This window comes from Lactuca saligna, chromosome 5 (assembly GCF_052625555.1).
Source record: "Lactuca saligna cultivar CGN05327 chromosome 5, ASM5262555v1, whole genome shotgun sequence".
Lineage (NCBI taxonomy): Eukaryota > Viridiplantae > Streptophyta > Magnoliopsida > Asterales > Asteraceae > Lactuca > Lactuca saligna.
In genome coordinates this window covers 301,819,769-301,832,640 of record NC_136421.1, presented here as the reverse complement: position 1 = coordinate 301,832,640, position 12,872 = coordinate 301,819,769, and the positions used below count along the sequence as shown (strand labels likewise).

The following is a 12,872-nucleotide window of genomic DNA, read 5'->3' as shown; positions in this document are numbered from 1 at the left end:
AAATTTTAATTGATGGACTTTTGGGTTAAGGGGCCCCTTAAAAATGGGGCCCTAAACCCTTGCTTACTTTGTATACATGTAGAGCCGACTCTATATATATATATATATATATATATATATATATATATATATATATATATATATATATATATATATATATATTGGTGAAGGGATTGGGCTCTTTCATAAAATAAACTTGTTTATATATTTTATAATGATAGGCCTGTTGTTTTAGATTTGACCCAGCAAGCATGACCACAGACTTGTTCATATACTTGCAAGAAGATGAGTTTCACAAACCGTTTACTGGTTAAATAAATCAGTTACGAATACATAACATCCAACTCAGCATAAACTAATAGAAATGATATTAGTTAAGAAATAAAAAACATGTAAAATTAGATAGCATGCACATATCATAACAAAAATATACATTTTTCAGACACAAATGTGGGTATTATATGCTCATACGAAATGTTGCGGAGCTGGTTTAAAAACGACCAAATAAATAAATAATATAAGTCAAAATTATGAATCCTTCTTTCATACACAACAAACACCTATTGACATGGTCCGAGAGCAACCCTTCGTAACCACTTGCAATTGTCCCTCACACTATCATAACTACTATGAGGCATTTAAGTCTGTTGATTTTTTATACAATAAAAAATTATTAAAATATTGTAATCTAGAAGAACATGAATATAATTTAATTATCTCTTCCCATAAATGACGAATTCATTACTTGGATGGAATTTTTAATTCAGTTAAATCCTTTTATAACGAATCAATTACTTAACGGAAAATAAACCCGTGTTATGGTCTTAGTTTTATCTGGAGAGTGGTATAGAAGAGAATGATGACAGTAAAGAGATTACAAGAGAGGACCATGTTAATCGAATCATGAGGTTGTGGATCTTGCATCTCTGGTTTCGATTGTGTTGATCACATTCCGGTGCAATGCCCATTCGCAGACGAGATAAAAAGAGAAATATTCACATGGTGTGGTATAAGTCACAACTCATTTAACAATCTTGACGATACAATTAGTTTTATTAACACATGGGGGAACAGCCCAAAAAAGAATAATCGGTTCATTGCTATCGGTTATCGAATGATATGGAAACTATGGAGATATCGAAATGATAGGCATTTCAAATCGATATTCACTAGCCCTTCCAAAGGTGTGGACTTCATTAAATCATCGGTGTACCTATGGATCAAAAGTAGGGTTAGAGGTGAAATCTATAAATGGAGTGATTGAGTATCATCCCCATTCCATATGTGTTAAATTTGTATATGTTCTTGTTACTTTTTGTACTTTGTTTATGTTTTTGTTACTAATCCTCCGCTAGGTACTTACTTGGTGGTAGTTCTTTTTTAATATATTTGTCGTTTAAAAAAATTCAAATTTTCGTTGGTATAGTATTTAACCATTTTCACTATTAAAGCCATTATTAGCTATCACAATTATTGTGCTCTTGTGCCTGTATTGTTTTGTTAAAAGATATTGTTAAACATAAATTTCGAAACACGAGATGTGGTGCACCCATTTACAATATGAAGTCGAATGACTCAAAGTTTTTTTTTTTTTTTTTTTTTTTTTTTTTTTTTTTTTTTTTTTGAAAGTTTTATTAAAGTTATAGGATTAAATTGAAAAGGTAATGAACTTTTAATTTTATTAACATTTAGTTACTAAACTTATTTTTATTCTTTATTTACCACTGAATTATTTAAAAATATTCATATTTTATCCTTATGATAACTGAACTATTTGAAACAGTTCACATTTTAGTACTAAACATATTTCATTCTTTATTTGTCATTAAACTGTTTGAAATAGTTCACATTTTATCTTTATGACAACCGGGTTATAAGGATAAAATATGAACATTTTCAAATAATTCAAAAGTAAATCAAATACAAAAAAATAAAATAAATAACTAAACGTGAATAAAAACGAAAGTTAATTACCCTCTCAAAAAAGTTCAATAATTAAATATGAACAAACTTCATCTTGTGTTATGTTTTAGCAAATTAATTATTTTTGTTAATTTTAACAACATTTGTTGATAAAGAAATCTATTAGAAAAAAAAAAGCAAAACCGTGAAAAAAAATGAAATACCAAATTGAAAAAAAAAACAATGGTTTATTATGTTCCAAATTAAAAATCGAAATATTTTATCTGATTTTGGTTTAACAAAAAAAAAACGAACAATTTTCAACCATAGTTGTTAAAAAATTATTTTGCCGGCCTCATAAGTTACATTGTATTAAGAAGAAAAAAATTAAAAACAATATATATTTTTTAAATAGCTATTTAAATATGAATGGTTTTTTCTAAAACCTTTTAAAATTATGAGTGAGATTTTTTAAAAGAAAAATAATAAATAACGGCTCTTTTACATAATTTGTTGAAAATATAGTTGTCTTTTAAAAAAAATGTTTTTCTAAAGGTGATGGAGATGAGGTGTTTGGAGCTCAACGCTTCATAAAACATCTTAATGATTTTAATCAATTCTATATATCTATTTAAATAATCATAAATTTCAATAATTATTCAAACTTTCTAAAAAAATACAATCTCAAATATTAATCAACTCTATATGATGTATGTCAACACATCCGTCCTTTTATAACAACATATATAATATATCAATGTATGTATTCTTTTATAAACAACGTATATGATTTAATGTATGTGAATTATATATTGTCTAATTTTATAACATAAAATTTATTCATATAATATTGGGATGATTTGTATATATATAATATTGCATAATTTTAAAACATAAAAATTATTCGGTTTTTCATTTTTTTTTTTACTTTTTTTAGGTTTTGTTTTTTTTATTTCATAGATTTCTTCATCAACAAATATTGCTAAAATTTAACAAAAAAATACATAATTTGCTAAAACATAATGCAAGAAGTTTGTTGATATTTATTCATTGAACTTTTTTTAGAAGGAAATGAATTTTTAATTTTGTTCACATTTAGTTACTAATTTTTTTCTTTCTTTATTTGCCTTTGAACTATTTGAAAATATTCACATTTTATCCATTAGTAACCGGTCATGAAGGTAAAATGTGAACAATTTTAAATAACTTATGGACAAATAAAAAATAAAAAGAAAGTTTAGTGATTAAATGTGAACAAAGAAATAATGAATAATTTTATGATATTTTTTATCAACCCTTAACCGCCTTATCCAAAAATATTTTTTTCGAGTTTTGATATTTGATTCTCTCTCGATTTTTAGACATATGAAATTCACACACCACAATCTCTCTAGTTCTTAATTGATCTTTGTGCCTAGAACTTCGATTGTTCATTTAAGGATTATCGTAGGTTGAATTTCTTGTAACTCATGCATACGGAGGAAATATTGATTCGGGAAGTGAACCGCCACGATCCTTGAAGAATCCAGTGATTATCATACTCTGTTTCTACCCTAATTTCCAACTTTGTATACGAACTAAACGTGATGATCATCCAACTCAGTTTACAGTGGATAGTATCATTGGTGGGTTGAAGAAAAATGGGAGAGGTGCCTCCGGTATCTCTATAAGCATCATTCTCATCATAGCAGTATCTCTCATAAGTATCGACGGGTTATGTAACTCGCCCCTTTCTCTCTGTATACTCTCAATATGTTTTGATTAGTTGTATTTTCATATCTAAAAAGTTGTGTCAAAATGTGTTTGTTTTTAGTTAGTTTTGTATGTTTTTAAATATTTTGTGGATTTGTTTTTTTTTTTTTTTATGATTTTAATTAATCTATTAAAATTAAAAATTAAATGGGTTGGGAACCAAAGGAATTATGAGTTTGCAAGCGTTGTTAAATGAGAGTGGTGTAAGAAAGAAAAGGAAAAAAAGACAAAAAAAATGATGTAACAATGATTTGACAGATAGGTTGGAAGATGTGAAGAAATAGATATCATCCGTCCTAATAGAATTATAGGACCGACCATCCATTAAGCATTATGCCACATGTATTTATTGCAATAAAAAACAACTAATAAGAAAATATGTATATATGAATATAATTATTATTGTATTACTAAAATAATAAGCTATAAAACATCGAATAATATATATACTTTTGTTCTGTATGTCCATAATTTAAGAGGACATATGGAGATGCTACATGCAATGCACATTTACAAGTCGAACAACATTAATAAATAAACAAAATTTGTCACTTTACAACGCTGTTTCGTTGTTACGGATTTTTTAAATAACATTATAATTAATTTAGGAAATATTAAAATTACTACATTACATGTTAGATTGCCATGTTCTATTATTCCAGGGCCACACAAATTTCCGTTAACTTATCTTATTTCAAATATATTTAATGATACTTTAAATAGCGTAGAATTAATTATTAAAATACGAGACATCACGTATGCAAGAAAAGTTCACATGCGCCAACCCTGGTATAGCCAGTAGCCTTAGTCCTTAGATATGGCTAAACAAGGGGTTAGGCTCTTTGGTCAAATATTGACATCGCTAAAATTTGTACCATCGAAATGGATCGGGTAGACCCAAAATACCTTTTATCATTGTTTTGGTTAAATAATACGTGATATAGACAAAAACTATCATATGTTACTTATATGTTTTTGGAAATGATCAAAATTTTAGGTTTTTATTATCAATGAATTTTTATTTCGGAATAGGGTTTGGATTAACCAGGTATATTATAAGTCCAAATATTTTATTTGTATCAAAGTTATTCACTTATTTGTAAAAAAACATCTCTCATCTCTCCCGTTGAAAATATAACATCGTTTTTCTTTCAAGAAAATGACAAATTTTATAGAGTTTTATCAAAATCTACATACTTTTTTGTAAATGCCTACAAAATGATAACTTTTTAAGCTGAAAAAAACCATATTTGGAACTGTGGACTATGTATTCTAAATGTGTTCATCATCCCGGACATTAGAATACATGTTTTTCCCTTTGTACACAATAAAACGTTATGTATGCATTGTCCTTTTGTTAAACTTTATGACATTTACACATAAAAAAAGTATAATGATTCCGTTTTTTAATTCAAGGATTATCTGAGATATACAAAAAAACCTCCATAATGTATCTTTATTCAGAAAGATCATATCTAGATTACTTTATGTCAAGTCTTAATATGTTTCTGACAACGGATAGTCTCAAACACAGCATTTCAAACCTCGTGGTCATTTGTGAAAGTTGTGAAAGTGTCGGAATATTATATCACTCCTGATTGTTATTTTTTGTGAATATCCTCATATTGTATACCATGACCAAAATTTGACATGATTGTTTTTCTCTAATCTTTTTCTTTTTGCATGTTTGACTAATAGAGATAATACACAATCAAAATCTACTACATATTTTTTTTTATTCAACCTTGAAGAATAGTAAACAAAATTAGTATTTTATTTGAAGATATACTAAACTCTTAAACCAATTTCAAACATCTTCTTTCTTTAGAGTTTTGGGCTTTATTTCGAAGATTAGGCCCAGTACATATCCGAATATCAAGATATCATATTATGATTATTATCCAACAACTCCCGAATTCGGGGAAAACCGAACCGCAGATATAGACTGAAGTGGACCAATAATCAGCAAGAAAGTTTTCAAAAAACTGATATAAAAAATGAGTGGAAGATGAGCATTGAGCAACGCAATCGACAATAACAATAATTTTTTTGTTTTAATGCAATTAGAATTGCTCCGTGAGTCAGTAAAGTAAGTAAATTGCTTTCCATTTGTTCGTTTTTTATATATAGAAGAGGAAATCAGTAAGCATCGGTGAAGGCCTGAAGGGGTTTGAAGTTCAGTATACCCAGAAAAATCAAGACAATAATGGAGGAAATTGGGTTTTTGGGGATGGGAATAATGGGGAAAGCTATGGCCATGAACTTGCTTCGCAATGGATTTAAGGTCACTGTTTGGAATCGCACGCTTTCTAAGGTACCTTTTTTCTATATATAGACATATATATGTATGTATATACATGTGGTGTTTTGTGTTGGGGTTTTGGCAATTTGAGATAGATTTTCGGTGGATCCGAGTCTAGTTTTATATCCTATTCATCCGGTAGAATCCATCATTGATTTTGATTTGAATACTCTAATCTGATAGTTAATATCCATCTGTTTTGATGTGTGTAGTTGTTTCCAATCTTTTAGGCGCAAGATGTAATCCATGGTGATACCTTAATATAAGATTGATTTTTTTATCCGATGACATATTTTAAGATCTGTGCTTTTATACTGGCTTTCTTTATAATCGAAATGATTCTTCTTGAGCTTGAATTTCCATGGCCTGTTTTGATGCGTGTTTATTGCAACTTCAAGAATCAGAACTGGAGTCACTTGATGCTATTTTTGAAGATTAATATTTTTCTACAATCAAAAGTGGATTTTGAGTCAATTCTTCAAATTTCAAAATATTTCCTTGTTTTTGTGCAGTGTGATGAGCTAAAAGAGCATGGTGCTTCGGTAGGGGAAAGTCCTGCAGCAGTTGTAAAGAAGTGCAAGTACACAATTGGAATGCTATCTGATCCTCCTGCAGCTCTTTCTGTTAGTAGAAACTTTCATCAATCTGTGTTTTCATATACATTCAAAATGTGATTATGGGTCTCATTTTCTGAAAAAGTATAAATGATGTAAAAAATTTCTTTTTAGGTGGTGTTTGATAAAGGTGGTATTCTTGAGGAAATCAGCAGTGGAAAAGGTTACATTGACATGTCAACAGTTGATGCTGAAACCTCTTCTAAAATCAGCGAGGTTTAAGTAGCAATTTTTTTTCTATAATCATCACTTTAATAATTAATAGTGTAGTTTTAAAAATTCAGAAAGCACAAGTAGTTTCACCAGTTTATTGATCTACCCACTTAACTACATTCTGTAGTAATTAAATTAAACCATTATACTTTTTTGACTGTTTAAAAAAGCTACCTGGTTTTGAAGAAAGTGGATATCGATTTAATCACAGAAGTATTATTTTTATATGGTGGCGAAATCGATAAAACATAGTAGTTCAGTGGCAAAATGCTAAAAATACGCAATGTTTTTTTTTTGGGGGAATTTTGCAGGCAGTAATAGCGAAAGGTGGTTCTTTTCTTGAAGCTCCGGTCTCTGGAAGCAAAAAACCTGCTGAAGATGGACAATTGGTTATCCTTGCTGCTGGTGAAAAGGTAAAATTTTGTGTTATATCATTTGAAAATAAGTAAAGGTGTGAATGTAATGTGGGTCCCATTTAGAATAAAGATTGGACCCACAAAATGGACGATGAAGTTGTGTAAAGAAAGAGATTGAGATGAAGGATGTTTGATAAAAAGCTTGATGCTAATTTTTTTGGTTGATGTGGATAATGGATATGTAGGGATTGTATGAGAAAATTGTTCCTGCTTTTGATGTATTGGGGAAGAAGTCGTTTTTCTTGGGAGAGGTTGGAAATGGAGCAAAGATGAAACTTGTAGTTAATATGATCATGGGAAGGTAATAAATGAGAGGCCAAATTTAGAGAAAGTTAGGTATTAATGAGGACCTGACTTTCTCTGTTAAGTTGTTTAATATGCATTAAGTGAAAAAGGAACACCCTGTAGTTCTAATGATGATTGGTTTTGTGCAGTATGATGAATGCTTTCTCAGAGGGACTTGTTCTTGCTGACAAAAGTGGACTTAGCCCTAAAACTCTTCTAGATGTATTGGTAAGAACCATAACTTTCAGGTTTCATGATTTTCAACAACCATAATCAACCTTTTTTTTTTTTTTTTTTTTTTTTTTTTGCAGGATCTTGGTGCAATTGCCAATCCAATGTTCAAAATGAAAGGACCTTCAATGATCCAAAACAGCTACAACCCTGCATTTCCATTGAAACATCAACAGAAGGACATGAGGTTGGCTCTTGCCCTTGGTGATGAGAATGCAGTATCAATGCCCGTGGCAGCTGCCGCCAATGAGGTAATATTATATCTCATACTCATAATACCAACCTACTTATGAGAGATATTTAATGTAAGAAATATAAAATACAGGCATTCAAGAAGGCTAGAAGCACTGGTTTAGGAGATCTTGATTTTTCAGCTGTTTATGAGATTTTCAAGGTTACCCAACCCTCGCCATGATTGATGATCATGTTTCAACTAAATGGTGAAGGAAGTATTATGATTCAAATCGACCATTGTTTTGTTTTGGATCTGTTAAATTTAAAACAAGTTATGGATACTTCATTTATCTATAGATTAAACCGAAGCTAAAATATATCATCTTAAATCGAGTTTGTGGTTTGGATGCGTGTTTTCTACATGGGTGGTATTTGATTATCGTGATTTCAAAAGTCGACTAGAATAGTTCTTTTAGGTTAAAAAAGAACTCGAAACTTGAAAACAATTTCAAAAAAAAATTTCATGGGTATTTTTTTATTTTTTTGGATAGTTTATTATATATACACAATGAAAACCATATTACTAGTTTCATATCAACCTCAAATAAGACTTATTTAACATACTTCTTATAGTGTTTTCAGGCTCCCAAATCTGTCTACTGTTGAGCTAATTAATCAAACTACTATTAGCATGCTTTTACTCAAGCTTGAACTCGTTTTGACTCATTTGAGCCATAAACTGAGCTCACCATCTTGGCACCTCTAATATAATCAATCACTCTTCAAGAACAAAAAAATAATATAAAAGCTCACCTCCAACACAAGCATGCCTCCATTTTTGTAAATAAAGTTACACTTGGAGTGACAATTTAAAATTTAAAGATAACACAGTTATAGAACATAGTGTTTCTACCAACTGCTAGCTATCTATGATCACTCTTCATCAATATTGTGATCATTTTAACAAACTTAAAAACCCAACATTCAACAATGCTTCATACATGTGACTAGTGTTTACTTCTTAGACTTTGATGATTTGAATACATTTTCCTTGTAGTATTTCAGCTCTGCTATGCTTTCTTTTATGTCATCCATGGCTCTATGCTTGTTCTCCTTCTTTGGAGCTTTCTTGTTATCTATGAACCAATAACATTTTTTTACAGATATTAATGTTGTTCTTCCAATATTTAAAAAAAGCTTAAACCCATACAAATTTCAATAACAGATAAAAATATCACCTCTTGGGAACCAACGTAGACATAAAGCCTTAATGCTGCTGACATCAACTACTACATGAGAGAAAAGACTAGCCAAATCAGGCATGTACTTCTGCAAAAAGAAAATAAAACTTTCAAAAGTCAAAAATTTTGTTTTTTTTATTCATTTTATGTCGCAAAAGTGGAGCAATTAATTCATGAATTAGACCATAGAACTCAAGTTTTGGTTTTTCTTTTACCTTCAAGAAAAGAAAATCAACATAAATTGAATTTCCTGCAAGCAGAGGAGTATATGTGCCCACATGTTTCTTGACAAAATCTACAACCTACACATCATATCAGGTGTTTATTAAACAACACAAAAAATGGTTATAATTTACATGATTCCCTCTGTTATGTAAAATATAGTTGTTTTCTATGATAATAGATCACCTGCTGTTCAGCTTCTTTTTCACTGATTGAACTTTGGATCACCCTTTCAGTCAAACCTATAAACAACCATGACATGTTTAGGGTTTGTTACACAAGACATGAAGAGCTTTGTAGGGCTATGTTAGATGATAAGGATGAGAAGGGCAATCACGTCTTTTGCAATGTATTATATCCTTCATTTTAGATGGTTAATTATGAGCTAAAAGGTACTCACCACTTGCAGCATGATGATCTTGACACCATTCGCCCATCTTTTCAAGACACTCTTTTGTTTGATGTATAACCAAGTCAGGACCCTGAACATAAAAATAAATCATTTTCAGTCCCTGTGGAAACTAATAATATTGTCTGTTAAAATAATAAAGTATACAAACTAAGCAAGAAAATAACAAAAAGTTAGTAACAAGATTATCATGATAAAAGCCACCTGTATCAATAATCAGAAACTCCCAACTTACCTCTACAGATTTGGTCAACTTCCCATCTGTGATCACACAAGCAATCTCCAGTATTCTATCTACTTCAATATTCAATCCTACACATACATCAACTTACTTGAATGAATATTGGGTAATCAAAAAAGGACACTTTTTTTCAATTATGTACATTAAAAAACTCAAAACTGAATAACTGATACCTACCTGTCATTTCCAAGTCAATCCACACAAGAGGCAACCTATATTCTCCTTCTAACATGTCTAGGGTTTGACGAGTGCCTTTATCATTCTTAACTAGGGTTGCATCTTGAAGAGTATCAGTTTCTTTATCATGGTTACCTGCATCAGTACCCAATAACTTGTACAAATAAGTAACAATATTTTTAGCATTTTATTAAATTCAAACAAAACTATTAATGAATTATAAGGTGATGGTTCTTAGGGTAACAGCTGAAACATATACCATTGGCTTTCTTTTTATTATCAGCAGCATTGGTTGTCTCTTCCCTATCATCCTCAACATCCAGTTCTAGCAGAGAAAAGGCATTTGAGAGTGTGCTCATATTTACTTTAATATCCTTTGTGATTCTTCAACCATTAAGATCCTGTGACAAAAAAACTGAGTGAAGATATGAACTTTTCACTGAGAAGTAAGAACGGATGTATATAAGTTATGCTACTCAATGTCTAACAGTCATACTAGAGTCAATTGATGAAAAAAACAATGAGATATATAGAAATAATTACAAATTCAAGTGATTACAAGGTTTACTTTACATACGTATGATTCGCAATTGTTTAATTTTCAATACCAAATACTCAATTATTGGCGCCCAATGTTGGAATCCCCCTTCTATGCCCAAAAATTAACTCGATCCTACAATCAAAACATTCATTTTTTTACACAGCCAATAAAAGCCCCAAACCCTACTCCTGTAGTGCTTGAAACGACAATAATAAATACAATGACTATTGACTATGGAATTGACAAACGGTGGTTTCATGTAATTGCTAAGGTTTAGATTATGTGTTTCGGAAACAAAATTCAAGAAAATATTGGCACTTTTACTTAATTTCGTAACGTGATTACCGAATGGCTTCAGTGAAAACGAAAAGGGGATGGGTAGATTGGATAGTTATACAAAAACGTCTATGCATTTCTACCAATTTATAGAGAAATAAAAGAGGTACCTTCACTGAGAGAGCAGTTGGAGGGAAACTAGGTTGAAGATGATCGTTTTGGAGTTCCAGATTCCAATAAGTTTCTGAATATATAATAGTCAATTCTCTTTCAAATGTTCTGCTGCTGCATATAAAATGCGTATGGGCCGATTTAAGTGGGCTTCGAGCTTGGCTTGTTTGACGTTTTGACTTTATCCAATTCAAACTCCATTTCCAATCCATCCGGCATCCGTTACTTTATCCAAATCTGTTTCTAGACCTATTTTACTAAAGTCCACAATCGAGTGTTCAAGACCAATTTTGGAAATTCTACATTGGATAATTGATTCCAATATGGACATATATGATATATGGTTTGTTTGTGGTTCAATTTAGGGGTGTTATCAGGTAAAATTTTCGGGTTTTGTGTAATTCGAGTTTTTTATATTAAAAAAATTACATGTTATCCAACCCAAATTAAATTCGAGTAATTTAGGTAATGGGTCAGGCAAGGATATTTCAGGTATTACCCGATTTTTAAAATAAAAAAAAATAATTTTTTATTGTTCTTTCATTCATATTTTATAATGTTCTTTATTGCAACTTTCGTTATCAGATAATCAAATGATTTATTGTTGTTTTTTTTTGTGTGTTTAATTTTGAAATCAAAGAATAGTGATCAATTGCTTCATCTAATAAACTAACAATGATCACCCATTTGTGGATTACAAATAGTTGTTTACCTATCATTGTTGTGCTAGGTTCTTTTATCTTCTTTTATCTTTACTATATTGATGATCATTAAACATTATGTTATCAGTAAATGCAAATCTACATTTAGGTTTAATAACTTGGAAAAAAAATAATACATGACATCAGGCTTAATAACTTCAAAATAAGCCACATGAGGCTTAAGATCACATTTGTATTTACATTCGACCATTAACCTGTGTTTATGTTACTAATGACAGGACCATATTTAAGGGGTAAACAAAAGCAATAGCATTTGGATTCGTAAGCAACCTCTTCACCATATTTCTTCAAAATACGTTATATCTGGCTACCCAACAACCTTCTCACAAAAGCAAAACAAATAGAATAAAACCAAAAGGTTGAAATCCAAATTCCAAACAGATTTTGATTCATGAATAATCAAACAATGGAATTTGGATTAGTAAGCAATCCAACTTCAATCTATCAGATACTCTTCTTGTGTAGTCAAATAGAAACAAAAGCAAAACAAAGAATTAGCCAACAGGTCAAATTGCAACAAGTATGAAGACTATCAAGTAAAGGGACGAAATTTAGCTGTAAAATAAAAGCAATTGGTGGTTATCACTTATATTCAAGCCAAGTTTGAACTTCAAACTTTGAAGTCCAAATATGTGATTTTTGCCTGGAGGTGACGACTGACGAGGATGATTGTGAGGCTGTGACGAGCCGACAGGCGACGACCACAATCGGAGAGGCGGCGACGAGCTGACCACCAGCTGACCAGCGACGACATGGGGATGACCGGCTGGACTTGATCTCGATTAGTGATGAACGGAGATACGATGGTTTTTTTTATGAGAAAATAGAACGAGGGAGCTGGGATTTGGAGTTTTGGACGAACACGGATAATTAACTCATAAAGGAATAAAAGATATTGGGACATCGTTATTTGGTCAATAAATTTTCAGGTAATCAGGTATACTTGAAACCCAAAACACTTACCTTTTGCCCAATCTGAAAAA

At 30.7% G+C, this 12,872-nt stretch overlaps 2 protein-coding genes across 4 annotated transcripts; one reads left to right on the top strand and one right to left on the bottom strand.

Annotated features, from left to right (window-relative positions):
• The first annotated feature begins 5,625 nt into the window (after positions 1 to 5,625).
• GLYR1 (glyoxylate reductase 1) lies at positions 5,626 to 8,292 on the top strand. Its single transcript, XM_078996868.1, has 8 exons — positions 5,626 to 5,968; positions 6,469 to 6,579; positions 6,685 to 6,786; positions 7,095 to 7,196; positions 7,385 to 7,500; positions 7,634 to 7,712; positions 7,796 to 7,966; positions 8,041 to 8,292. The coding sequence occupies exons 1-8, from the start codon at positions 5,861 to 5,863 to the stop codon at positions 8,128 to 8,130; spliced, it is 879 nt and encodes a 292-aa protein (XP_078852994.1). The 5' UTR covers positions 5,626 to 5,860; the 3' UTR covers positions 8,131 to 8,292.
• Positions 8,293 to 8,670: 378 nt separating this feature from the next.
• Positions 8,671 to 11,270, bottom strand: LOC145048395 (oligoribonuclease-like). 3 transcript variants are annotated; one of them, XM_078996866.1, is made up of 10 exons: positions 11,167 to 11,259; positions 10,757 to 10,852; positions 10,439 to 10,580; positions 10,180 to 10,314; positions 9,997 to 10,073; positions 9,753 to 9,834; positions 9,539 to 9,594; positions 9,346 to 9,432; positions 9,128 to 9,218; positions 8,671 to 9,025 (listed from the first exon to the last, which is right to left on the bottom strand). In XM_078996866.1, the coding sequence occupies exons 3-10, from the start codon at positions 10,536 to 10,538 to the stop codon at positions 8,904 to 8,906; spliced, it is 750 nt and encodes a 249-aa protein (XP_078852992.1). In that variant the 5' UTR covers positions 10,539 to 10,580; positions 10,757 to 10,852; positions 11,167 to 11,259; the 3' UTR covers positions 8,671 to 8,903. The 3 variants fall into 3 exon arrangements, with proteins under 3 accessions (XP_078852992.1, XP_078852993.1, XP_078852991.1); XM_078996867.1 differs by having other exon boundaries at positions 10,788 to 10,852; XM_078996865.1 differs by lacking the exon at positions 10,757 to 10,852 and having other exon boundaries at positions 11,167 to 11,270.
• Positions 11,271 to 12,872: the final 1,602 nt, after the last annotated feature.

Excerpts from the sequence above, each read along its gene's own strand:
- GLYR1 (XM_078996868.1), top strand. The coding sequence starts at position 5,861 with ATGGAGGAAATTGGGTTTTTGGGGATGGGAATAATGGGGAAAGCTATG. Across the intron at positions 6,787-7,094 it reads CCTCTTCTAAAATCAGCGAG|GCAGTAATAGCGAAAGGTGG; the intron begins GTTTAAGTAGCA and ends GGAATTTTGCAG. Across the intron at positions 7,501-7,633 it reads GTTAATATGATCATGGGAAG|TATGATGAATGCTTTCTCAG; the intron begins GTAATAAATGAG and ends GGTTTTGTGCAG.
- LOC145048395 (XM_078996865.1), bottom strand. The coding sequence starts at position 10,538 with ATGAGCACACTCTCAAATGCCTTTTCTCTGCTAGAACTGGATGTTGAG. Across the intron at positions 10,315-10,438 it reads TAATAAAAAGAAAGCCAATG|GTAACCATGATAAAGAAACT; the intron begins GTATATGTTTCA and ends GTACTGATGCAG. Across the intron at positions 9,219-9,345 it reads TTGATTTTCTTTTCTTGAAG|AAGTACATGCCTGATTTGGC; the intron begins GTAAAAGAAAAA and ends TTCTTTTTGCAG.